The following is a 27,158-nucleotide window of genomic DNA, read 5'->3' as shown; positions in this document are numbered from 1 at the left end:
TGGGAGCTTGGAGGTTGGGTAAACACCTGCGAGCAGGTTGCTCCTGATGGGAACCTGGCTCGTAGACCGAGGTCCTCCGGGCTCACAATTCTGAAGCCGTCATCTTCTTTCGAGGCAATTGACACTGCCTGTTCCTGTAGCAATGTGTCAGGCAACCCCATATCGAATACTTCTGGTCTACAGGCCAGAACTTCCGTCGACGAGGACATCGTCGCCGAGGTCGTCGCTGGGTTGATGACCGGTGAAATCGACTGCGTCAGAGGCAGTGAGGACACCGACTGGTTCGTCGTCATCGACGTTGGGCCTGCAGGTGGTTTAGGCGGTCCCGCCTTCACAGCGCTCTCCCTGCGTTTATGCGAATCTCTACTCGTGGCTGATCTGTGTTGATCGCCCGAGGAGGATTTAGGCCTTTCCTTTCCTTTCTTCGACGAAGTTGACGAAGATGTCTTTCTTGCAGAGTCTTTAGAAGAGTCCTTAGAAGAGTGACTTCCTTTTCCACAGGTCGTGACTTCTTAGCCGGAGGTTCCGACGAAGTTGAGCGTCGAGGGGCTCCTGATGTTTTCGCAGAGGCCACGCTGCGCACAGAGCCCACCTCTGACTGAGGGTACGCTCCCGCACCGTCATTTAACCAGGATACCAGCCGTCGATTTCGATCCTTCAGGGTTTTCTGGGAAAAACCTTTACATATTTCACACTGGTCTGCCGAGTGGTGAGGGTGGAGGCAATAAATACAGTCTAAATGGCCGTCCCCCTCGTAAACCTTCTTCAATCCGCACGTGGCACACGGGTGAAATAGAGGTTTTCCCGACATCCCGATAAAATTAACAAACTCACAGGAGTTCGACAATTCGAAAATCTAGCAGTAGAGACTACGCGAGGAGATCCCACTATCTTTGGAGACGTTTGAAATCTGATGGGACACGCGGGGCGGGGCTTTTATACCGCTACGTCCTACGGGGCATGTGTGAACGGCCCCAGAGAGGACGTAGATGTGGATAGGACACACAAGTGTCGGAAGTTTTTTCCTATAGGAAACGACTATATATGTGTACTGAGGGTTCACAGTCTGACGACGGGGAATATTCTAAGCATGTGAATCCATGAAAGATCCAATGCTGGAGAAAGACTGTGATGAACGAGGGCTGTAAGGAACCACTGCTATGAAGGACTGTGGTGAAGGAGAAAAATGTGACAAAGGAGAAGGTCTGTGACAAATGAAACGGAATTTGAGAAAGGAAAAGGAATGTTGGAAAGGAGAAGAACTAAGACAAAAAAGGACTGTGAGGAAGCAGGAAGAATGGCTGTGATGAAGTAGAAGGATTGACTGACAAAGGAAAAGGACTGCAACAAAGGACTGATGATGAAGAAGGACAGTGAAGAAGGACTGTAAAGGTTGATGAAGGACAAGGACTATGACAAAGGACTGCAAAGAAAGAGAATGCTTGCATCTCAGCACCCTTTATATTTGACCAAAAACAGCAAGATAGGATCCATTGAAAACAGGAAGGAAAAATTACAGTGTATCCTTACACCAAATCTTAAAGGCCACATACACAAGAACAATTTGGCAAAGTTAGCTTTGCCAACTTTGAGCCAAAACTAAGAACAGAACCCTACAGTGGCAAATGCTAGAGTGAAAATCTTCCAGATGCATATTAAAAGCCAAGATCCACCATAATCAAATTAAATAATTAAAAAAGGATCCTGGAAAATAGCTACATAAAAGTCGAACATTTCTACAATCATATTTTTCATAAATCTATTTCAGACAGTGGGAAATAGGGCAAGTGGCAGATGTCAGCTATTACTGTACACTAGGTACATTGGGTAGACCTTTATTGTCAATGTCCCATCTGTCATTGAGAAAACATGTAAAAGGTGGGCCCTAAATAAAAATGGAATAAACGATATACTTATTTGACAGCTAGAAGAAACACATGGTGTAGATGCGTTGAGTAATACCAACCTTTTTCACTGAGAACTGCTCAATTTGATTGTTTTTCCTTTTAAATAGAGTGTGGACTTCCTTGAATATAATCTGGGCCTCACTCACATCACCAGTGGCTCCATAACACACTGTAAATAATATGAACAAAAAGAAAGTCATGCTGCAGTTTTTTAAAGATATGCAGATACATCATCTTATTATCAGATTAGCATTGAATTACTATGGCCCACATACCAGGGCCACTGTTTGCTGGCGTGAACTGGAAAGTGTGCCATCAGTTGTATTCAAATGATCACTGGCGTCTTTTTTTCATCCCCAGGACTCGTTACAATGGTACCATTTCAAACACACAATTATACTGCTTGGCTGCCGTAGTATATATTGTACTAGTAATGTTTTTGGGGTGCTTGTTTCAACTCAGCCGGTCTCAGCCATTTATTTACTTATCTGTAATATGTAACATGCCTCAGTTTTCCACTGCCAGCAGGGGATTCTATTCCAATTTCTCTTGCCCCAAAACAATTGGCATAACATATACACAATATATCCATACAAATGTCTATATAATGTTGATTGTTTTACACCATTACACTATCCACCAGAATCAAGTAGGTCAAAAAACAGACAAATTATTTTACTTCCATTTATTAGACCAATTAATAAATCATTATTAACTCTTTTTTAGGGAAACAATCCAAAATATTTTTAAATGCAAAATAACAAAATTAACTGCCAACATTGAATGCTCCAATTAAAATGCTACAAGACAATATAACCCATGTTGAAAATTCATCATTAAAATGCATGGATTACAATCCAAGGGAAAGACATAGAAAAACGACCTGAATAGGGGCACATCAAGGCACACATGTAACATCTTTCAATCTAAACAATTCTGAAAATGTATATCAGGCCGACATGTTTCAACAGACCAGATGGATAGATGAGCCAGGTCTTATTGCAGTCTTCTTCAGGGCAATATTCATACATTTCAATTTCCGGAGATGAAAAATAGCAAGTCCCCCAATTCACTCTCCTACAGAGCCTGAAGTAGGGAGCGCTTGATGTACTTCACTTTAAATGAATTAGGTTTCCATGCTGTTTCAACACTGCCGTGCCAGTTATACATTGCCTCAATTAAGCATAGTCGCCATGCCACATTATTACCCCCTGATAAACGCCCTGCTTGTTTCACATTTCCCCCTCATAATTGCCATGAGTTTCACATTGCTCATGTAAAAAGACGGACACTTCCACATGCATCTATACAATTTTGCATTGAGCAAAGGAAATTGCCCCATGCACCAGCCCCCCACCACATGCCATGCAGTTCCCATAACACACACAAACACACACAGTGGCAGAGTCTGGGAAATCCTGCTGCAGTAGGGAGTCTTAGAAGGAACAAAAGCTAGAGCCATCTCTGTCCCAAGAGTGGGTAGGGGGAGTTGGGGTGGCCAAGTCCATGAAACCTCTCTCATGTCTTGAATAAAATGTTTGTATCACCTTTTTGTCACGCGATACCTTTTCTGGCCAGAGTTCTCTCTTTTGTATTCCAGGACCTCAAATACCAGAAATCCAAGTGGTTAGGCACAAGTGGACCAAGAATTAATTTTTTGCTACTCCCAGGTTCAAGCAATTAGTGTGGCCCCAGATCTTATCTCCATAGAGTGCCGCTAGTATGGCCTGAATGGTATAGATATCTAAAGCAGGGGACACAGATTGCTCTCCATGTGAGACAAAGAATTTCTTGAGGCCTCCAGTATGTCTTCACATAATGGTCTGTGGCCTAGTGCACTGTGATGCCCATGAACCAGTGGCTGTAAACCTCACTCCCAAGTAATATTTAACCTGCTCCAAGAGAGTGTAATCAATCTCCAAACGAACAACTACATGCTTGGCTCTCCTTGGTCTAAACACTAGCGCCTTGATCTTGCTCCTATTTAGGGTCAGACCTAGCTGAGAACACTTAAAAATAAAGCACTCCAAACCACACCTAATCCTCATGGGAGATGCACCCAACAAAACTGAGTCATCGGCAAAGAATAAAGCTGTACAGACATTGGTACCAGTTTTAGGGGGGTCCAGCCCTTCCCCAGTGCATTCTGCCACCAGGTCCATCATAATCTCGTTGATATAGACACAAAAGAGGAGCGGACTTGGTAGATTCTCCTCCCAGGGCCCACCGCACAACCGCTGTGTCGTTAAGAGTAAAGCTCAGCTATTACAGACACCAGCTGAACTGGCACCCCTCAACACAGAAGGACCTGCAAGAGCTGGGTCCTGGGTATACTGACAAAGGCAGCCTGTAAATCAATGAACACAGCGTAGACCCGCATACATTTTAATATAGTATATTTCTAGAGGATGGTAGACGAGCAGAGCACTGGTCCACTGTGTTCAGCCCTTGCTGAAACCCACTCTGTAAATGCTAAATAAGGCCATTGCTGGTCACTGCAATTGTTGGAGGAGCACCTTGGCAAAAGGTTTCCCCAAGGCGCCCAGCAATGAGATAGGCTTGTAATTAGCCAGGTTTTCTCCCCCCGACCCCCTTTTTATATCTGGGGATAATCTCTGCGTGATGCCATGATTCTGGGATATGCTCACAATTGGCCACTACTTGGAAAAGCCTTGATAGTAATGGCACCCAAATGTCCGGTTCATCCTTTAAAAGATCGACTGGGATGTTATCAGGTTCTGGGGCCTTTTTCCCCTTAGCGTTCAATAGGGCTGTTCTTACAGCTACCATGGTCATAGTGATAGGCGACCTGGTGTGGTTGGTAAACATCTGTCCTATCTCCACTGATTCCGTTACAAAGGAGCCTTAGGGGCAGGCCTCAGTTTTATATAGGCCACAAAAGTAGGAAAACCATTCTGTTTCAGTAATCATGCAGTGCAGCCTGTTGTCATTGGAAACCTTCCGTTGGGCTACAAGAGACAAAAGGCATTGACATCCTTGTTAAGCACAGTTTCCCTAAGAGCTTCCCCTTTAGATTTAAGGAATTCAGTTTTCCTGGACTTCGCTATGTTTCTATAATTGCTTCTCTTAATACACAACACCACCTTGTTCACGTTTCCATCTTTTGCAAGATGGAGCATACAGTCCTTCTTAGGCTGGCTACAAAGATTATCAAACCACAAGGGATTCTGCTCACTTCTCCGCTTGGGACAGGTCATTACACTAGAGAACCAGGGACCAAGCTCACAGATCAAATGATCATAATCAACCAATACCTCAGCACCCCCCCTCCACCCTCCTGCTAGGATAACATAAATATGCTCAATTGCAGGGAGGATTGAGAGGTGAATGGAATGCTTTATCCCTGCCATTAAAATATTGCCCCACTTAACGACCCATCGGGTGTTACCAGATATCACAATCAGAATGGAAACCACAGTGCCAATGTCCCCCTTACCCTGCCACCTTAGTTTTACAGAATTAGGTTTATGGTCGCTGTCCCTACGGTCAGAAATGAGAAACTCTTGCACTGCAGCCCAGTCACCCATCGCAACCAAAATATAATCAATCCTGTAAGAACAGTTAGAGCCAAAAAGGTGTCTTTCCCCGGCCTATCTTCAATGCACCTTCCATTGCATACCCTTAAAGTAAGGCCATACAAGATCCTTGCTGTCTCCAGGGCATATTTGTGTGTCCGAATGGGAAAGCTGGCCTCTATGGACGGAATCTCACAGGCCCCATCTACATCCTCCCAGAGCCCTTCCAGTTCACAAAGGGGCTCAAACTGGAGGTTAAAATCGCCACCAACCATGCTGTGACAAGGGCCAGGCCTATTTATCCCACAACTAGTCACAAGGTCATGCATTAAGGTCAAAGGGCCTCATTACTAGTATGCAGAACGGAATTACCGCCACTTTTCCTGACCCGCCATGTTACAGGTATGTTCCTGGAGTTGAGGATTTACCTCTTGCAAAATGCTGGAGGTAAATCCTCCAACTCTCTGCCGAACAATCGGCGGAATTACTGCTGTGGTCATTTTGCCATAAAAGCCCAATAGAGTCCTATGTACCCGAATCAATGGGGATTTACACCACCACTTGCAATCCAGTGGTAATACCGCCAGATCAAGTGGCAGTAACGGTAATTCAGTTTGGTTGTATCTGGCAGATTTCCCAGCCAGATATCACCAAACTCGTAATGAGGCCCAATGTCCCCAGTGAGTTAATGGCATAGGGCCTGTTGTACACATTAAAAATAAATAGTGTCAGCCCCTCAGTATTTGTAGCGACAACCAGCTGCAAATCCGGGGAGCTTTCTCCACTCATTTCTGTTTCCCACCCTGATCCTACTGCCACCAGCGTCAACAATCCCACCCATTCCCCAATGGTCTGCCTCTGGGGCCCATAACTGCTGGGATGGTAAAAGCCTTAAACCCCTGCATCTCAAAAGTTTCCTGCATACATATAATCTTGTTTGAGGATAGAAAGGCTAGCCAGTCAGCGTCCATCAGATGTCTAGCAATCCCAGCAATGTTCCAGAAAAGCACCTTTGTACCTCCTGGCCCAGCTGGGCTTGATGATAGGGTGGGGGGGTAAAAAGATGTCCGTCCATCTCATCTAAGCATCTCATCTTTCAGGAAGAACCCGGTCAGCATTCATCAGTGATGGGCCTAGTGGGCAGTTATGCTGTGCATTAGGTGGAGAGGGTCTCAGAGAGATTGATGACCCCCAAGGGGGCATAGGTTCTTGACTATTGCCAGTAACTCCTCTACCAGCTGGTCCCTCAGGTCCAGCTCTCTATAAACACCCTGCTCGGGGGCTGTACTCCCTCTGTCAGCCCATAGAATATCTTCTCTTCTCTGATGAAAGAGGTACAACCCCTCACATGGCGAATCCAGTGGATGCTCTTGTTAATAAGTGTGTTCTCATTTTCATGGACACCGGGTCTTAGACTGGGAACATTGCACAGGAAGACTGAATTGCACTTGTGGCTCCCTTAGAGACTTACGGTTGATTTGTAAGCAAGCTCCTTCCCTGAGAGTTTGGGTGAAATGTTCCCACCTTGGTATTTTACCTGTGGCTGATGACTCGCTATATGCTTGCTAATGATATCAGTGAAGGGTTTAACCCACTCGGGGTCCTTGCAAAGGAACCCCCGTTCATTAGAACAACCATGCACAGCCTGTCGCGTCACTGCAGAGCACCTCTACCTCCATTCATAAGACTCGGTATACTGCAGTCATTCTGCTGATTGCATGGGACAGGCGAAGTTGCCATCTGGGCTTCTAAAAGCAAATCCCCCCCCTCTTTTATAGCAATTTAATTAGACTGGCAACCAGCTCTTTATGGTTACCCTCCTCATTCAATAATTTGCCAAACGCACTTGAGCAATCGCATTTACACTTGCACAAAGGTTTAGACAATAGTAGTGAATTTGCGGCTGCACCGGCACTCTTGTGCACATTTGGGGGAGCCACACTATATTTAGTCTGCCCTTCCAATTGGTTCAGCCTTTTTCTCTCCTCCGGAACATGTGGAGGGAGGCACCCTTCCATTGTAGCCAATTCTCCATTCATGTTCTCAGACTCCTGCGAAGATGGAAGCCCCAGGGCTGGGAATCTATTATGAAAAATAACTTCTGGGGCAATGGTTGTCAAGCTGGGGGAATACACTTCTGTCCAGCCCTTGATTGGGCTTGTGTTAGATGTATTCAGTACCTCTAAGTTATGGGACGGGGCACTCGCACCCGATTCTAAGTTCCGATCTGGGTTGTGCACCAGTTTAGGAGAGCTCTTGGGGGATACAACGAGAGAGTGCACTTCAGTTATGCTACTTTTTTGGCAGCCTTCATGGCCCGATGGATTGGGGCAATGCACTGTGAGGAGATAACCTTTCCCTCCTTCCTTATCTATGCTATTGTTCACTATAAACTTTGCCAACAGGTCCACCTTGGCTTGTCTCCTTAGGCCCCCAGATTTATTTTTTCCCTTTGAACAACCAGCCCCACACTCAACCCACGGCTCTATTACACCCATAACCTTACAGTCATCATCTTGGATTGCACAGTTAGAATTAGGCTTTAACTGCGCCAGAGCATTCTTGCGCCCCACCACCCCCCGTCCAAGTCATACAAAAAGCCTTTAATTTCGAAGATCAAGACATTAACTTCTTGAATAGGTTCAAAGAGTTTAGAAACCCTTTTGGGGTCCACCCCTGGCAAAATCGATGAGTTTGCCTTGCGCTTTACCTTCCTCCTCTCTAAGGGGTCACAAGGGGTAGCAATAATCTGTGGAACCAAAAGCAGAATAAAGAAGCAAAGCGCAAACATAGATATAAATTACACAACACTCGGCAACACTAGAAAGGGTCAAAAAAGAGGATTAAAAATTCAAATAACTAATACATATAGTGTGCATGATAGTGGAAACAGGAAAAAATACAAATGCAAATGCAAACAATGGCGAACAGAGCAAAACCGTCGAATCTCAAAAATAAAATATAAGAACAGTTTAAGAACCGTTTAAAATTTATAAAAGTTGTCAATGCTTTAAACTGCAAGCACCAATAAAACAATGTAAATGCCCTAATGCACCAATCAAATCAAATGGGTCCCTGTAAGCTTAATGGGCCCAGAAATGCAAGCTGCAGGTTAGAGGTTACAATTAAGAGTCGCTGTTAGGGCGAGCCCAGGAACATAAAATATATACCAAAAGAAAGTCAGCTTCTAAACAAACTGGGCACGCCTTTGAGGGCAGAATCCGTTTCCAACTTCACACTCAGCAGACCTCAGCGAGACTTAAAAAGTTCAAGACATTAAGAGGTAAGGTTGCCAGGGCGAGCAGGGCACACCCCAATGGCTATGGAGGCTACCAAAGTCTGTCTCGTTCTCTCTGCGCCACACATTTACCAGAAGTCATACAAAGGTAGGAACCAATGGGTCTGTTGCAACAAGGTTCCTACATGGAAATCCAGCTGGCTTTGCAAAAACCAGTGTGAAGGTAAAGGGGAAGGATTCTTTGTTATTTGTTTATTTGTCAAAAGTGTAAGGCTCAGGGTGTGGCAAGCAAAAGTGTAAGGCTCAGGGTGTGGCAAGCAGCTTGTAATATATAACAGTCTAGGTGGTCAATTATTCAATCGGCAAACAGCAATCGGTAGTGCTTAAGTTACCTTGCACAGTCCCTGGGCCTGGAGCTTCTATAGATATTGCCTTGACCGCCGTAAGCAGATGATAACCAAATCCAGGTCACCACATCCTTGAGAAAGCAAGCAATCAAGGACAAACCTCCATCAGGGGTAATGTTAACTTTAAGCGTTACAAGGCCCCCCCCCCCTGCTCGAGTCGAACACCTGCAGAGTCAAACACTGCTCGTCATTCCACACTCGGGCTGCACCACTACGGGTGCCTGTCGGTGATTAAATTGAAAGGGGGCGTGGTCTCAGAACAAAGTTGAGCTCCTGGTCGCACTCACAAGACACTGTTCGCCCTTCCACGCTCGGGCTGTATGAGATTTATCTTCTTTCCGTCAGAAGACTATATTCCCCAAGTGTCTGTTCCTCATATTCTCCTCTTCACCTTCGGGATTGGGTTGCCTTCCCTTTTCCCAATGTGAGAAGTTTCCACCTTTTCTTCCCTACCACTTTGTAGGATATGTGTTTCTTTCTATTTCATAAACACAGTTCTGGATTCTTAATTTCCAATTCCCTTCACACCAATATTGGGACGAGTTTCGTTTGCTTTATGTTGGGTGCCTCTTGCCCTTATACGTTCAAGAGCAACGATGTCCATTCCAGGTGGACATAGTATTATCTTACATCTGCTTTGTAGCACTGTGGCTTACTTTCCGCTGCGTATTTCTTCTGTGCTTTGCTCTCATCTTCTAAATGTCACTGGTGCTGTGACTCGAATCGGGAGTGATTTCCCACCGCTGGTGGTGTTGACATTGTTGTATGCGTGGACTGCTCACCACGATAGCTCCGTGGTAACGTCACCATTGCATTTTCTCTTCCACCATACTTGGGTTTCCTTCGCTCTGGCACTTGGGTCTGTCAGTGTTTCTCACTCATCGTCAGAGCTTCTATGGCTTATGCGGGCTCCGCGTTCTATGACAGCCCCAAATTCTTCCGTTCCCTTACGTACAAGAGGCTTCCCCCTGGTTCTCTCAGCATTCGTCTCTCTCGGCTCTATGTTCTCTTTCTGCTCTCCGGTTCTCTGGCATATCATCCCTGATCAGCCTCGTTAGCAGAGTCCACTGGAGAGACTGATTTAAAGGGATTTCCTTTCTTGTTGCTGATGATATTGGTTCACCTTATCTTCATGAAACCAATCACTCTCTGGTGTAGTATACATGTCCATATAAGCCATCACGTGAAAGGCCTCAGGGAGTTCCTCAAGGGAATGAGAGTCCTTATCCCCAACAGGGGAGTCTCTCCCGGGGAGGTCTCACTAACCTCGACCCCTAGGGAGCGTGTTGCAAAATGGGCTCACCTCCCTAGACTCACAGGAGGGGGCTCCCCCGTGGGGAAAAGTGACAAGTTCCCTCGATTTGCCCTAGTATGTATGACGGAGTGGAGAGAGAACGTGAACATCGGGGGAATCGAAGGGGCAAGAGAGGAATAAGACAAATGGAGGGAGTGAGAAAGGATGGGAAGATCTTCATTACAGGGGCAAGTACATCAAGCGTGTCAGAGATAGCAGAGTGGAGCATGGAAAGGGCTGTGTCAGGGTGTGAGTCAGCCAGAGGAGCAGGAGCGGGAGAGAAAGTGGCGGCGAAAGCCTCAACTGACACACGCTTCATGGGTCGAATGACCGAGAAGGTGGGTGGCAGTGTGGGGGCCGGCTTGGCACTAGGAATTCTGAGAGAAGGAGCACTGCATTATAGTCTGTCCGCTTCTTACCCATTTCCTATTTAGCATTGACAAGCGAGTTTGGAGCACTGCCTCGCCCGGCAAGATGGATTCAGCATTTTGAATTATCAACATTAGGCAGGCAAGGCACTGCCTGAGCCCTGATTACATCCAAATCCCTGTGATAACAGTCTTATTTCACTCAGATCTGACCATGTGTGCTAGCTAGGCTGCAACCCAGCCTAGCAGACTCATCATACCCCTTTGCCAAAATTGGTTGATTAATATAACAAACCTCCGGTTCGGCCATAGATCGTAAGTTAAGGCCTTCTGTTTTGTTTTCCCCCAAAAAGGTTCCTTCATAGGAGAGGTACCAAATTAATTTTCTAAAGAGAGTATGATCATTACTGAATTTGATAATTCCGAATGAATATGCTTTAGCATCCAACAGTGCAACGCCATGTACGAAAATCTTAAATGTTTCTCATAGGGTTAATAAAAGCAAGAATGCATCTTCCAAGGTACATAAATTCAGCTATCAAAGTAACAGTTCTTGCCGACAATATATAATAAAATTATCACCACACCACCACCCTCACCCCCACTGTTCTCTCCAATTGGACAGTGATAGAGATATAAACGATCACACTTAGATACTTTATAGGCATCGCTACAATCAGCACACCTCAACCAATCTTAAGTAAGCCCAATTTATAATGCCTATGGTAGTCATGGGCTTAGTTACATACCATAGATCATTGTTATCGTAGTGAATGTTGAATTAACACAGTGTAGCTTAATCAACCGATTAAGCAGGTACAGAAAAGCCAGGATTTGAAGCACAGGGGGAGCGTTTAGGTTGCGAAGGCTTCAGTGGTATAGTGGCTCTAATGCAGGATATAGCCTTGGTCAGAGATATGAAGAAATAGGTGCAGGTCCCCTGCTGAATTCTCAGTTTGGGGGGAAAGAGCTCTGCATAGTGGATTTGTCATTTACAAAGGAGGCGCCTAGCAGAATCAAATGTTTTATATGTGGTTTGTACAGGGAGGCAGAAGTCAGGAAATATAAACACAGTCATGTTGCATCTCGCCACGTTCCCTTGCTAGGGATGTAAATCTTTACTTCTTCAGCATACACTTCACCATAGATTCACTTTGTCACATTTACCTCTTCATGTATTTGTACATTTCTTTATTGGCATTTTGTCATGTATACATATGCATTTTGGCTTTTAATTTGGAGGAGAAAAGGAAGAAAGTGAAGAGAAAAGAGAAAGAAGATACAGAAACAACTTTAAACAACAAAAACTGTCTCCATGTGTTAGTCGTACATGTCGGTGTGAGCCATCTCAGCTTCGGAAGGAAATGCTGGGGGGCAGGGGGGGAAAGAGCAGGCTTTGTGTGACCCTCCAAGGTATGAATGTTCAGATAGGTTCATAGTCAGCGAGTTGTTGTTGCGGGTCCGTGAGGCGTTCATGGGGGCTTATCATCTGAGGGGTGGAACATGGTCCAGGTTAGCTCCTTCCATGCATCCAGAGCCCCGCTCATGCAGTCTGTGGATCTGGCTAGGCTGTCCTCCCAGGCTTTGGTTTCCGCACCCACCCATCGTTCAAGCTCTCTGTACCATGCGCTATACTGTGGGACGGTCTGGCGCTTCGAGGCCATTGCTATGGTTCTTTTAGCTAGCGCGCACAGCATATCCATGAGTTTCATTGTATGCTTAGATTTGGCAAGCCTAGAATAGGTTCCCAGTAAGCATGTGCTGGGTGACCATTTGTATCTTGTCACCCCCGCCCTTGTGCAGGCGTGTTCTACCCTTGTCCAAAGGTTCTGTACCTTTGTACAGGCCCACAGCATGTGGAGCAGGTCTGCATCCTCGCTGCAACACCATGGGCAACTAGGTGACATTTGCTTGTTGTACTTCGCTATTCTGTGTGGTTTACACATTTACCTCTTCATACCTTTACTTCTTCTGTCTTTCACATCTTCTAATATTGACTACATAAATACAGGGGGAGACTCCTTGTAGTCCCCTCCAATGTTCCCTCTAATTATTTTCCTGTGTCTGTGGCAACATAATGTTTGTGTGCAAACTTTTCTCTGCTATGTGTGCAGCCTAGTGCTGATGTGAGTCACCATGTCATCGTGGAAAGTAAATTGGCAAAACCAAACATTTTTTAACCATATTGCCTAAGAAACTTGCAATCAGTGTTCTGAAAGGAAGCTCCTAAAATAACCAAATACTTCAAGAGTTGTTATAGAGGCCCCTTGTACCAACAGAGTATACACATTTGTTGACATAAGAAAAACCATAACATTTATAAACTAATGTCATAGCTCAAATATTTAGAGTTATAATTTTGATGGCAGGAGAGACATAATCCTCAATCTTCTGGTGATGAGGGATTTAAAGGCCATTACATCAACTGTGCAAACCTCTAATTTCATTGGACATTATGTACCTGGACAATATTTCCATTAGAAATCATTCTACCACAGAGTAAGGCAATTGGAATTCCTATATTACTGCTATGCCCATCAGATCAGCGATTCTGTAATAAAAACAGAGCATACTTACACGACTTGCTGGCAAAATGACATGTAAACAATATTTTCAAGATATACACGTACTGAACACAGTTACTGTCCAAGAGGACATGGTCATTGGTTAGAGTGATCTTCAATACATTATTTTGTCACTAAATACCAATCAATTAGTTACTCTGCACAGAATGGATGCCCATAAACTACGGTTTAACAGACTACTAGGCTGTACATGCCTGTGCCACTGAATGCCTGACCTTCCAATACTATGCTACTGATGACTGGCTTTTAGTTGCTGTACCACGGAATTATAGAGTATCAAATTCTGTGTCACGAATGCCTATCATTTACTTGGTTCAAGGGTTTTAGTCCATTAGTAACTGCCACAGGATGATCGCCCATCACTTGTTTTACAATAATGCCCACCCATCCGTTACTGTGCCAAAGATTTCCTAGCCATCAGTTAAAATGCCCACCAGTTACTGTGCCAAAGAACCCCTACCATGCAGTAAATGTTTTGGAGATAGGGAGCCAGTAACGTATGCTTTGCAGTATAATAATAAATTACTCCATCAGAGGATGCCTGACCCATTAACGAGAGGGATACAGAACGCCTACCCACTGTGTTTCCTTTAACATTACTACCATTCCCCTATCACTGATCTCCTATCGCCAATTCCCTCTACAACTCAAGCTCGTGGTTCTAGCTTTCAGTTTCCTTCTCAATTTACCTCTCCCTTTCCTCCCACACTTGCTCATTCAGTCGCTCACAAATTCAATATCCTAATAATCACTGACTCCCGTCTCTTTTTTTATTTTTTATTATTATTGTTGTTTTTCGATACAAAAGATCTTTGCAACAGTCTTTAAAATTATGTTATACCGTGACGTTAATTACTTTTAAAAGCAACATACCAGCTAAAAATAAAAACAAACTAATACATGCAAAGGAAAACTACCAGAGCAGTAATAATTTACACATCACTCCTTGGAATCATAGTACTATCAGAAGCATGATTTGCCACATCACAACACATTAGCACCTATTCCGATATGATATGGAATGCTATGAATTAATTAAACTCAATAATTCCCCAATCTGGGTAAGGAATAATTCTTATACTTTCATTCTTTTGCTTAATACATTGTCATCTCATCCGCCGATCCCACTAGGCAGACTTTCTTACAACTTAGGTTTGTTTCAATGACATCTAATAAATGGGCCAAATCAATGATCAAAGGAATTCTAAACCCCCACATACATTGTATCCAGGACATTTCACATGTATAACCAGTTGTTTCATTTAGGTATTTCGTCAAGTTACTTTGCCGTTCTTTTGCGAAAAAAACACAATATAACACAAGATGTTTCAATGTTTCTTTTTGTAGATTTTTACAGAATCTACATCCATCTACTGCTAAAGCTAAACTGTTAGACCATTTATTGATGCGCTCTAGTGTTGGAAAGAGGTTAAATTTAAACCTCATATAAAGGGTGTGAATTTTATACCCATGACACTGTCTAAGATATGGCAATAAGGGTATTTGTTTGTGACGAAATTTTGCATACTCTTTTAATGAGGTATATGACCCAATTTTATCCGAATTCACTGCCCAGTCATATTGCATTAACTTCAACTTGACGACTTGAGGACGTTTTATTAAATCGTCACTGTCCATTGCTAACAATTCTAGCTTTTCTTCACAACTTTTTCCTGCCTCGACCACCGATGTTGGAACACCCTTGTTTAACATGTTTCCAAAATCTTCATAAAGGGAATTTGGCACTGGATTTAACAATTTTGCATAGGCAGAGAGCTTACGCCATAGATATTTAGTGGCCAAGGATCTAAGTCCCAATTCATGTATAATGACAGAATTAGAGAGCGATGTAGGTAAATGTAGTACTTTCTTCCATACTTTACCTTGGATTTTATTAAGCATGTGACCAATTTCCGAACAGCACAGGTCTAATCCATATATAATGATTGCTTCTACTTTAAGAGTGTAGAAATCAATCAAAGGCATCAAAGAGAAATGGCAAACTTTTGAGTATATTAGTTTAATTTGGGCAATCAGAGGCATAACTTTGGTAGAGATTTCTACCTGCCATTTATCGATTGAATCCGAGTTATTCAAATTATACCCCAAATAAATCATACCCAAAGCACGTGGAATCGGCAAACCATTGATGTTCCATTGATATCTACTGATCTTTCTCTTATTTGTGAACACCAACATATGTGATTTCTTTGGGTTTTGCTGCAAATTGCGATTCTCACAAAATTCTACTAGGCGTTCTAGTTTATTTTGGAGCCCAAAAGGCGTAAGATCAAATAATATCAAATCATCCGCGAAGGCCAACCACTCCAAACGGAGATCGCCCAGTTTAATCGCAAAAGAATTACAAGTTGGCCTAAAGTGTAGCGATCTCAGATAAATACTGGCATTTACAACTTTCACAGGAAGGAGAGTAAAAAGAAAGAGTAAAGGCGATTTCATATGATTACAGTATTTTTTTTTCCTCTTTCATATTCTACTTTGTTTTGTTCAATTGGAAAATGACATGCAGGGGACCAACAGCCCATAAGTAATAACAGTGTGCAGTCTCCTGCATGCAATTAATACTTTTCACAAAATCAGCCCCATCTTACTCTGATGTGATGTCAAAAAAGCACATAAATGTGGCAGACATAAGCCCTTTGTTAATACTACAGTACTGTATTTCGAATCAGACAAAAGCTAACACAGAAAAGTGTAAAGTAATTTGCAGGCAGCTTAGTAAGGCAAATTTGTTCAAAGCCAGTTTGAAATATAAACCTGGAAGGGGGGAATCAAAAGGAATAGGAGATGGAGTCATTCAAAGGCATTACATATAAAGATTGATAGACAGTATTGTCACACGTGGGCAACCATTCTGCCGTACTGGGTAGAAAAGCAGCATTTGAGATACCATGAAATGCCAGAATTCCCCTCATATAAGTAACTAGCATAGGCCAGAAAAGATCTGTTAGTAGAAAGCAGTGCTAGTAGAATGTAGTGCTTAGAGACTATTGAAGCGCTATACATTTGGGGAGCAACCCACATTGAAATAGCAATATAGTGCTTTAAACAGCAAGAAGCACTAAAAGCTCTAGAGGCCTGTATTGGCCTATATAAGCCTCATTTTGTAGGGTGTTTTTTTCATTCATTGGTACATGTGGCCAATCATTTTAATAAAGTGCTTAGTAGTCTATATACATATATATATATAGGATACATTACTCGCCGTAATCGTATTTCTGATGCTTGTATCTGCTTAGATTCACATGCTGTGCATAGGCCGACATCTAGAGGAAGCTGCGGAGTATTACAGTTTGTTTTTCGAAACTCGAAAATGGGCGTCAACACAGGGCGTGCCAGTAATACTATCCCTAGTGTGACGTCCACTGTACCCAAGATCCCTCACGCGTCTAGGATCCTCAGATTGTATTTTTTCTGACATGAGGTAGCATGAGGAGTAGCGTGAGTACAGATAATCCAAGCAGATAGACAGAAAGGTAAGACTACAAGCAATCGTGCGCCTTCTCTCGGAGGGGAGGAAGGGTGGGTTGGATGTGAATCTAAGCAGATACAAGTATCATAAATACAATTACGGTGAGTAATGTATCCCTTCTGAGGCTTGTGGAATCTGCTTAGATCACATGCTGTGCATAGATTAGCGAGCAGTACCAGAAGAAGGAGGTGGGATGTGAGAAGGGTCATGAGCAAATAAGTGTCTTAGAACCGCTTGTCCCACTTGTGTATCTGCCTTGGAATGGGTGTCAATGCAGTAATGCTGAGTAAAAGTGTGAAAAGAGCTCCAAGTAGCTGCTTTGCAAATGGTGTCAAGGGGTACATTTGCAATGAAAGCCAGAGTGGCCCCAATGCCTCTAGTAGAGTGGGCCCTTGGCGTAAAAGGCAGAGTCTTTTCAGAGAGTGAGTAACACAGCTGGATACAGTTAATAATCCACTTCGAGATGGCACCTTTCGAGACGCGATCCCCCTCTCTGCCTGTAGCTACGGAGACAAACAGTTGATCTGTTTTCCTTAGCGGTCTTGTTTTATTTACATAGTAGAGGACCGCCCTACGCACATCTAGGGTGTGTAGTTTCACCTCAGCCGAGCTTTGCGGGTTCTGGAAGAAAGCCGGAAGCTCGATGGACTGGTTTACATGGAATTTTGATTTAAATTTAGGTGAGAACCTAGGGTGTGTGCGTAAAACCAGTTTGTCTTTATGGATAGTAAAGAAGGGATCCTGCACTGACAGAGCCTGAATTTCACTGACCCTTCTTATAGAAGTAATAGCTACTAAGAAGGCCGTTTTATAAGTCAGGTGTTTGAGACTGCTTTTATGCATGGGTTCGAAAGGGGGGCCCATGAGCTTGGCTAGCACCACATTAAGGTCCCACCCTGGTGGTGGGTTTGAAATAGGAGGGTGAAGTCTCTTTACTCCTTCCATGAAGGCTTTAACTACTGGTACTTTCCACCACGAAACCTTGCTATGTGAAGTGGTGTAAGCTGAGAGGGCTGCCAGGTGTACTTTGAGTGAGTTAAAAACCAATCCTGCATCTAGCAGGTGGAGCATGTATGTAACAATAGTGGAAGGAGTGCAATCAACTGGGTTGATTTGTCTACTCTGGCACCAGATAACGAACCTCTTCCACTTGTCAAAGTAACAGTGCCTTGTGTTTGGTTTCCTAGATTCCTTTAGGATGTCCATACACCTCTGTGGCAAATTGAGGTGTCCAAACTCTATGACCTCAGGAGCCATGCTGCCAGGTTCATTGAGTTGGGTTGCTGGTGCACTGTTTGGCCTTGGTGCTGGGACAGTAGGTTGTACCAGGCTGGATGTTTGATGGGCTCGCACACCGTCATCCTGCGTAGGTGTGGGAACCACGGTTGTCTTGCCCACATGGGAGCAACTAGGACGAGCGTCATCGATTCCCTGTTCATCTTGTTCACCACTTTCCTGATGAGAGGAGTTGGTGGAAAAGCGTACGCAAACATCCCTGACCAGTTCATCCACAGGGCGTTCCCCTGGGAGTCTGGTTGGGGGAACCTGGATGCAAATCCTGGGCATTGTCTGTTTTCGCTTGTGGCGAATAAGTCTATAGTGGGGAAACCCCACTGAGAGAAGAGATCTTCTACGACCTCTCTGTGAAGAACCCATTCGTGTTCCTCTGGGAGGAAGTCTCTGCTCAGAGCATCCGCTAGGGAATTGAGCTCCCCTGGAACATATTGTGATGACAGGAAGATGTTCCATCTGAGTGCCCATATCCAGATTTTCTGGGCAAGCTTGGACAGATTTGGCGAGCGAGTCCCTCCTTGCTTGTTCAGGTAGAACATGGCTGTAGTGCTGTCCATCCGGATTTGCACTGACCGGTTTAGTAGATGGGGCTTGAACGCCTGAAGCGCTCTGAATACTGCCAGAAGCTCTAGCAGGTTGATGTGGTTCTTGGCCACTGAGTGAGACCAGAGACCCTGAGCTGTGTGGTGGAGATGGTGAGGTCCCCACCCCGTCAGACATGCATCTGTAGTGACTACTGCCTGTACTTTGGGATCATAAAAGGGTTTCCCCTGTGCAAGATTCTCTCTTGTCCACCAGTGAAGGCTTTGTACCAGTGTTGGCGAAATGACCACTAGATCGTCCCACTGACCACTTGCCTGAGACCACTGTTTCGCCAACCATTCCTGCATGGGACGCATGCGCAGGCGCGCGTGGGGGACCAGGTAAATGCATGATGCCATCATGCCCAGTAAACGCATTGCTTTGCGTACCGTTATTTGTTGACCGGACTGATAATGCAGAATTTGCAGTAGTATATTCCGAATTCTTTCTTCTGAAGGAAAGGTCAACCCCTCCTGTGTGTCCAGGATTGCTCCTAGGAATTGTTTTGAGGTGCTTGGCACCAAGCTTGACTTCTCGTTGATTGAGAAGCCTAACTCGTGTAGGAGGTCGATAGTCCTTTGAATGTTTGTCCTGCAAATTCCTGGGGTTTCCCCCGTTATGAGCCAGTCGTCCAGATAAGGGTACACTGGGATTGCCTCCCTGCGTAGGTGTGCAGCCGCTACCGCCAGTACCTTGGTGAATACCCTTGGTGCTGAAGCTATCCCGAAGGGCAGTACCTTGAATTGGTAGTGGCGACTGTCCACCTTGAAGCGCAAGTACTTTCTGTGCGCTGGGAACATGGAAATATGAAAATAAGCATCTTTCATATCCAAGGTTGCCATGTAATCCCCCTTTTTTAGGAGGGGGATTACCTCTTGTAGCGTGGTCATACGAAATTTCTGGGGCTTGACATACTTGTTGGCAGACCGTAAGTCCAATACTGGGCGCATTGTCAAGTCTTTTTTTGGCACAAGGAAGTAAGTTGAATAAATACCCTTGTTTACCTGGTACCTGGTGTCCCGGGACGAGTTCTATCGCGTCCTTTTGCAGAAGAATGGCGATCTCCTCGAGGAGAATCTTCTGATGTTCTAAGGAGTGTACTCTTTGTCGTGGAGGATGGTTCCGGGGACGCTGCAGTAGCTCTATACAATATCCTGTGGATACTGTTGACAGCACCCATCTGTCTGATGTGATCCCTTCCCAAGCCTGGGTGAAGTTTGAAATGCGTCCCCCTACTGGGGTTGCATGAGAAGGGACCCTGAACTGAGCGTCACCCCTTTGCTGGGGCTGCCTCTGCCTTTACCACGACCTCTCCTATTACCTCTGCCGTAACCCTGGGTAGACTGTTGGTTGTTGTTCCACTGTGTACCCTGCCCCTGGGAATAGTTAGATCCTCTTTGGGAATTTTGGCCGCGTGGGCGACGAAAATTACTATTCCCTCTCTGGTTAGGGGGTTTATTGGTTAACTGGCCAAGGGACTTGAGTGTCTCGTATTCGTCCTTGGCATTTTTCAGTGCGTCTTCAACCGCCTTACCAAACAACAGATCGGCTTCCACCGGTTTGTCCAACAATGATGCCTGTGTTTCTGCCTTAAAACCAGACTGCCGTAACCACGCATGTCTCTTGATAACAGTACCTTCTGCTATCAATCTGCCTGTGTTGTCCGCGGCGTCGAAGGTTGCTTTCAAAATGCAACCAGACACGGCTCTACCCTCTGCGGAAATCCGAGCTAATTGGCCCTTTAACGGTTCAGGAGCAGAGGCTATGAGAGCCGCGACTTCTTCCCACTGATGGCAGTTGTAGCTGGCCAACAGGGTGGTGGAGTTAGCAATCCTTGCTTGATAGGCGGACGTTGAGGCTACCTTCCTGCCGAAACAGGGTCAGACTGTGCCGCCCTGAAAAGTTTTTCAACCCTGGGATTGACTGCTCTGGTGAGGTTTGGGTTCACCAGGGACGGATCTATTCTTCGCTGAATGGATTTAAGGATAGGGATGGTCTGGGCAACAGGCCTCCTTTCTCCCACTAACTCTTCTGCGAAGTCCCTTTCCTCCTGTACACCGTGGGTGTCAATGTGGAAATGTTCTGCTTCGTTCTCTACCGGGGAATCTACTCTGTATGTTTCCGGGTCATCCTCTTCTTCTTCCTGGTCCTCATCATCCCCATAGTAGCCCGTCCCGGTTTGCTCTTCTATCATACCAAATTCTTGGTCTTCACAAAAGGAAGTCTCTCCTTGATACCGTGAATATGGAGTTGCGTAAGGTTGTACCTCGAAGGGTTCAGACCTCATCAGGGTTTCAAACCGGGCCTTCTTACTTGTGGGAATAGGATCAGTAGAGCCTGAGGGTGTGGCCCCTTGTGGATCATACGAGAGGAAATGTTCTGGATTTTTATCATAAAAATCAGCCAAAGAAGACATTCTTGACATGACCCTATCTATGTCTTCACTGAACCATTTTTTGGAACTGGGAATGACTCTCTCAGCAAGTCTATGGGATTTATCTTGAGTAGCTTTGCTGGTTGTGGACCTATCAGCAGACCTGGGCTTGTCTGTCTGTTTAGGGGGGTGGAGTGTTGTATAGGTGTGGGAGAATGTACAGGTAGTTTCTTCTGCTGTTTTCCCCCTTCCCCGTGCGTAGAGAAATGTTTTCCCTGTCCCTTAGTGGCTCTGGAGTTTTTCAAAGCCTGGCGTCGAGGATCGGGAGAGGTGTCCCTGTCCTTCGAGCGTGGGGCCTCGCTGGCTTTAATTGCGGGCTCCGACTCCTGGAGCACGGCCTGGGGGTGGAAGTCGTCTTCGTCTTCCGACGATCGAACTTCTGTTAGCCTAGGGAGCGAGGCACTCTTGGCAAGAGTGGATGATTGCCTGGAGTCATACGGCGATCTTGATCGAGAGCACCCAGAGGACACCGAATCGGACCGTTCTGTCTGTGCCTCTTTCCGAGAACTCAACGTCGTCGAGTCTCGATTGGACTTAGTGTGTTTAGTGTGTGTAGTATGTGAAGCGCTTGTGTCGCCGGGGGTCTTCCCCATAGCCGCCCTGCCGGACGACCTTCCAAGGTCGGGGACCTGCGCTCGGCTGTATTTCGACACCGTAATGCCCTTGCCGTCCCAAAGTACGGCGTCGCTGCCATCGCTGAAGGCGCCCTCCGCTGCCATGGCCGCCTGCCTGGCGTGGTGGGCCCAACGCTTCGTCGAACGGTCCTTAAGTGTCTTAGGTTTAAACCTACTACACGCTCTGCAGTTCGCTGCTGGGTGGTCCCTCGGCAAGCAGAGATTGCACGTGGCGTGCCTGTCGCCCAAGGGTATTTGTGATTGCACTTGGGGCAGAATTGAAAAGGGGTACCCTCCATACGCACCTTGAGGCAGCGGGCTGTTAAGTGTAGGAAATGTAAGGTGTACCTATATACCAAGAGTGAAGAGTATGTACCACCCCCCACTCTCCCTACTTGCAGGGCCGAGGCCAGCGGCCTACCAGGCCCGGGCCGAGGCCAGCGGCCTTCCGAGGCCCAAATCCGTCGTGCAGCAGCCGACGGTCGATTTCTTCTCCAGCCGGCGTCGAGTGTCGAAGTTCGACGTTGGGGTGGGGAAGGATGTCAATAGATTATTATTTTATATTTTAGCAAAAGTATGGCTAAGGCCAGGGGACTCTGCAAAATGCTTCCGACCAGTATGGTGGAAAAAATCAATCTGAGGATCCTAGACGCGTGAGGGATCTTGGGTACAGTGGACGTCACACTAGGGATAGTATTACTGGCACGCCCTGTGTCGACGCCCATTTTCGAGTTTCGAAAAACAAACTGTAATACTCTGCAGCTTCCACTAGATGTCGGCCTCTGCACAGCATGTGATCTAAGCAGATTCCACAAGCCTCAGAAATATATATATATATATATATATATATATATATATATATATATATATATATATGGGATACATTACTCACCGTAATCGTATTTCTGATGCTTGTATCTGCTTAGATTCACATGCTGTGCATAGGCCGACATCTAGTGGAAGCTGCGGAGTATTACAGTTTGTTTTTCGAAAGTCGAAAATGGGCGTCGACACAGGCGTGCCAGTAATACTATCCCTAGTGTGACGTCCACTGTACCCAAGATCCCTCACGCGTGTAGGATCCTCAGATTGTATTTTTTCTGACATGAGGAAGCATGAGGAGTAGCGTGAGTACAGATAATCCAAGCAGATAGACAGAAAGGTAAGACTACAAGTAATCATGCGCCTTCTCTCGGAGGGGAGGAAGGGTGGGTCGCATGTGAATCTAAGCAGATACAAGCATCAGAAATACGATTACGGTGAGTAATGTATCCCTTCTGAGGCTTGTGGAATCTGCTTAGATCACATGCTGTGCATAGATTAGCGAGCAGTACCAGAAGAAGGAGGTGGGATGTGAGAAGGGTCATGAGCAAACAGGTGTCTTAGAACCGCTTGTCCCACTTGTGTATCTGTCTTGGAATGAGTGTCAATGCAGTAATGCTGAGTAAAAGTGTGAATAGAGCTCCAAGTAGCTGCTTTGCAAATGGTGTCGAGGGGAACATTTGCAATGAAAGCCAGAGTGGCACCAATGCCTCTAGTAGAGTGGGCCCTTGGCGTAAAAGGCAGAGTCTTTTCAGAAAGAGAGTAACACAGCTGTATACAGTTGATAATCCACTTCGAGATAGCGCCCTTAGAGACGCGATCCCCCTCTCTGCCTGTAGCTACGGAGACAAACAGTGATCTGTTTTCCTTAGCGGTCTGGTTTTATTTACATAGTATAGGACCGCCCTACGCACATCTAGGGTGTGTAGTTTCACCTCAGCCGAGCTCTGCGGGTTTTGGAAGAAAGCCGGAAGCTCGATGGACTGGTTTACATGGAACTTGGATATGAATTTAGGTGAGAACCTAGGGTGTGTGCGTAAAACCAGTTTGTCCTTGTGGATAGTAAAGAAAGGATCCTGCACTGACAGAGCCTGAATTTCACTGACCCTTCTTATGGAGGTAATGGCTACTAAGAAGGCCGTTTTATAAGTCAGGTGTTTGAGACTACTTTTATGCATGGGTTCGAATGGGGGTCCCATGAGCTTAGCTAGCACCACGTTGAGGTCCCATCCTGGCGGTGGGTTCGAAATAGGAGGGTGAAGTCTCTTTACTCCTTCCATGAAGGCTTTAACCACTGGTACTTTCCACCACGAGACCTTGTTATGGGATGTGGTGTAAGCCGAGAGGGCTGCCAGGTGTACTTTCAGCGAGTTAAAAAACCAACCCTGCATCCAGCAGGTGGAGCATGTATGTCACAACGTTGGAAGGAGTGCAATCAACCGGGTTGATTTGTTTATTCTGGCACCATATAACGAATCTTTTCCACTTATCAAAGTAACAGTGCCTTGTATTTGGTTTCCTGGACTCCTTTAGAATGTCCATACACCTCTGTGGTAATTTGAGATGTCCAAACTCTATGACTTCAGGAGCCATGCTGCTAGGTTCATAGAGTTGGGTTCCTGATGCACTGTTTGACCCTGTTGCTGGGACAGTAGGTTGTACCAGGCTGGGAGTCTGATGGGCTCGCACACCGCCATTTTGCGTAGGTGTGGAAACCATGGTTGTCTCGCCCACATGGGAGCAACTAGGATGAGCGTCATCGATTCCTTGTTCATCTTGTACACCACCTTCCTGATGAGAGGAGTTGGTGGAAAAGCGTACGCAAACATCCCTGACCAGTTCATCCACAGGGCATTCCCTTGGGAGTCCGGCTGGGGGAACCTGGATGCAAATCCTGGGCATTGTTTGTTTTCGCTTGTGGCGAATAGGTCTATAGTGGGGAAACCCCACTGAGAGAAGAGATCTTCTACTACGTCTCTGTGAAGGACCCATTCGTGTTCTTCTGGGAGGGAGTCTCTGCTTAGAGCATCCGCTAGGGAATTGAGCTCCCCTGGAACATGTTGCGATGACAGGAAGATGTTCCGTCTGAGTGCCCATATCCATATTTTCTGGGCAAGCTTGGACAGATTTGGCGAACGAGTCCCCCCTTGCTTGTTCAGATAGAACATGGCTGTCGTGCTGTCCGTCCTGATCTGCACGACAAGTTCAGTAGATGGGGCTCGAACGCCTTTAGCGCTCGGAATACTGCCAGAAGCTCTAGCAGATTGATGTGGTTCTTGGCTACTGAGTGAGACCAGAGACCCTGAGCTGTGTGGTGGAGATGGTGAGCTCCCCACCCAGTCAGGCATGCATCTGTAGTCACCACGGCTTGTACTTCGGGATCGTAAAAGGGTTTCCCCTTTGCGAGATTCTCTCTTGTCCACCAGTGTAGGCTCTGTACGAGTGTTGGCGAAACGACCACTAGATCGTCCCACTGACCACTTGCCTGAGACCACTGTTTCGCCAACCATTCCTGCATGGGACGCATGCGCAGACGCGCCTGGGGGACCAGGTAAATGCATGACGCCATCATGCCCAGTAACTGCATAGCTTTGCGTACTGTTATCTGTTGACCTGACTGATAATGCGGAATTTGCAGAAGTATATTCCGAATTCTCTCTTCCGAAGGGAAGGTCAATCCTTTCTGAGTATCTAGGATAGCTCCTAGAAACTGTTTTGAGGTGTTTGGCACCAGACTTGACTTTTTCTCGTTGATAGAGAAGCTTAATTCGTGGAGGAGGTCGATAGTCCTCTGAATGTTTGACCTGCAAATTCCTGGGGTTTCCCCCGTTATGAGCCAGTCGTCCAGATAAGGGTACACCGGGATTGCCTCCCTGCGTAGGTGTGCAGCCGCCACCGCCAGTACCTTGGTGAATACCCTTGGTGCTGAAGCTATCCCGAAGGGCAGTACCTTGAATTGGTAGTGGCGACTGTCCACCTTGAAGCGCAAGTACTTTCTGTGCGCTGGGAGCATGGAAATATGAAAATAAGCATCTTTCATATCCAAGGTTGCCATGTAATCCCCCTTTTTTAGGAGGGGGATTACCTCTTGTAGCGTGGTCATACGGAATTTTTGGGCCTTGACATACTTGTTGGCAGGCCGTAAATCCAATACTGGGCGCATTGTCAAATCTTTCTTTGGCACAAGGAAGTAAGTTGAATAGATACCCTTGTTTACCTGGTGTCCTGGGACGAGTTCTATCGCGTCCTTTTCTAGCAGAATGGCGATCTCCTCGAGAAGGATCCTTTGATGCTCTAGGGAGTGCACCCTTTGTCGTGGAGGATGGTTCCGGGGACGCTGCAGTAGTTCTATACAATATCCTGCGGATACTGTTGACAGCACCCATCTGTCTGAGGTGATCCCTTCCCAAGCCTGGGTGAAGGTGGAAATGCGTCCCCCTACTGGGGTTGCGTGACAAGGGACCCTGAACTGAGCGTCACTGTTTTGGTGGAGGCGTGCCACCTCCCTTGTTGGGGCTGCCTCTGCCTCTTCCACGACCTCTCTTGTTACCCCTGCCGTAACTCTGGGTAGACTGCTGGTTGTTATTCCATTGTGTACCCTGTCCCTGGGCATAGTTGCCTCTTTGTGAATTTTGGCCGCGTGGGCGACGAAAATTACTGTTCCCCCTCTGGTTAGGGGGTTTGTTGGTAAGCTGGCCAAGGGATTTGAGAGTCTCATATTCATCTTTGGCATTTTTAAGTGCGTCTTCGACCGCTTTCCCAAACAATAGGTCGGGTTCCACTGGCTTGTCTATTAAAGAAGCCTGGGTTTCTGTCTTGAATCCCGACTGCCGTAACCACGCATGTCTCTTGATAACAGTACTTTCTGCTATCAATCTCCCTGCGTTGTCAGCGGCGTCGAAAGTTGCTTTTAAAATGCAACCAGACACGGCTCTCCCCTCTGCCGAGATCCGAGCCAGCTGGCCCTTTAACGGTTCTGGAGCAGAGGCAATGAGCGCCGCGACTTCTTCCCATTGATGGCAGTTGTAACTAGCCAACAGGGTGGTGGAATTCGCAATCCTTGCTTGGTAGGCGGACGTTGAGGCTACCTTCCTGCCAAACCCGTAAAGTTTTTTGCTCTCCTTGTCGGGAGGAGCTTCTGATGAAGATAAGGGCGTGCCAGCCCTTTTTCTAGTGTTGGTAACCACTAGGGAATCTGGTTTAAGATGTCCCCTTATATACAGAGGGTCAGACTGGGCTGCCCGGAAAATCTTTTCAATTCTGGGGTTGACAGCTCTGGTGAGGTTAGGATTCACCAGGGAAGGATCTATTCTTCGTTGGATGGATTTGAGGATAGGGATGGTCTGAGCGACCGGTCTCCTCTCTCCTACAAACTCCTCCGCGAAGTCCCTTTCCTCCTGTACACCGTGGGTGTCGATGTGGAAATGTTCCGCTGCTCGAGCGAGAACCTCGTTAAGGAGGGGCTGGTTATCAACTGGAGAGTCGGTAACTAGGGCTTCGCTTTGTACTGGGGAATCTACTCTGTAAATTTCCTGCTCATCTTCTCCCTCCTCTAGGTCCTCATCCTCTGCATAGTAATCTGTCC

At 46.0% G+C, this 27,158-nt stretch overlaps 1 protein-coding gene across 3 annotated transcripts in view; it reads right to left on the bottom strand.

Moving 5' to 3' along the window:
* Positions 1–27,158, bottom strand: part of TTC39C (tetratricopeptide repeat domain 39C) — a 986,275-nt gene that overhangs the window by 337,675 nt on the left and 621,442 nt on the right. For all 3 annotated transcript variants that reach the window (XM_069620912.1, XM_069620911.1, XM_069620913.1), the window contains one exon: positions 1,967–2,076. In XM_069620912.1, the coding sequence (XP_069477013.1) occupies positions 1,967–2,076 (110 nt within the window). The remainder of the gene's footprint in view (positions 1–1,966; positions 2,077–27,158) is intronic.

This window comes from Ambystoma mexicanum, chromosome 5q, assembly GCF_040938575.1.
Source record: "Ambystoma mexicanum isolate Mex_15411 chromosome 5q, UKY_AmexF1_1, whole genome shotgun sequence".
NCBI lineage: Eukaryota > Metazoa > Chordata > Amphibia > Caudata > Ambystomatidae > Ambystoma > Ambystoma mexicanum.
This window is presented reverse-complemented; position numbering and strand designations above follow the sequence as displayed.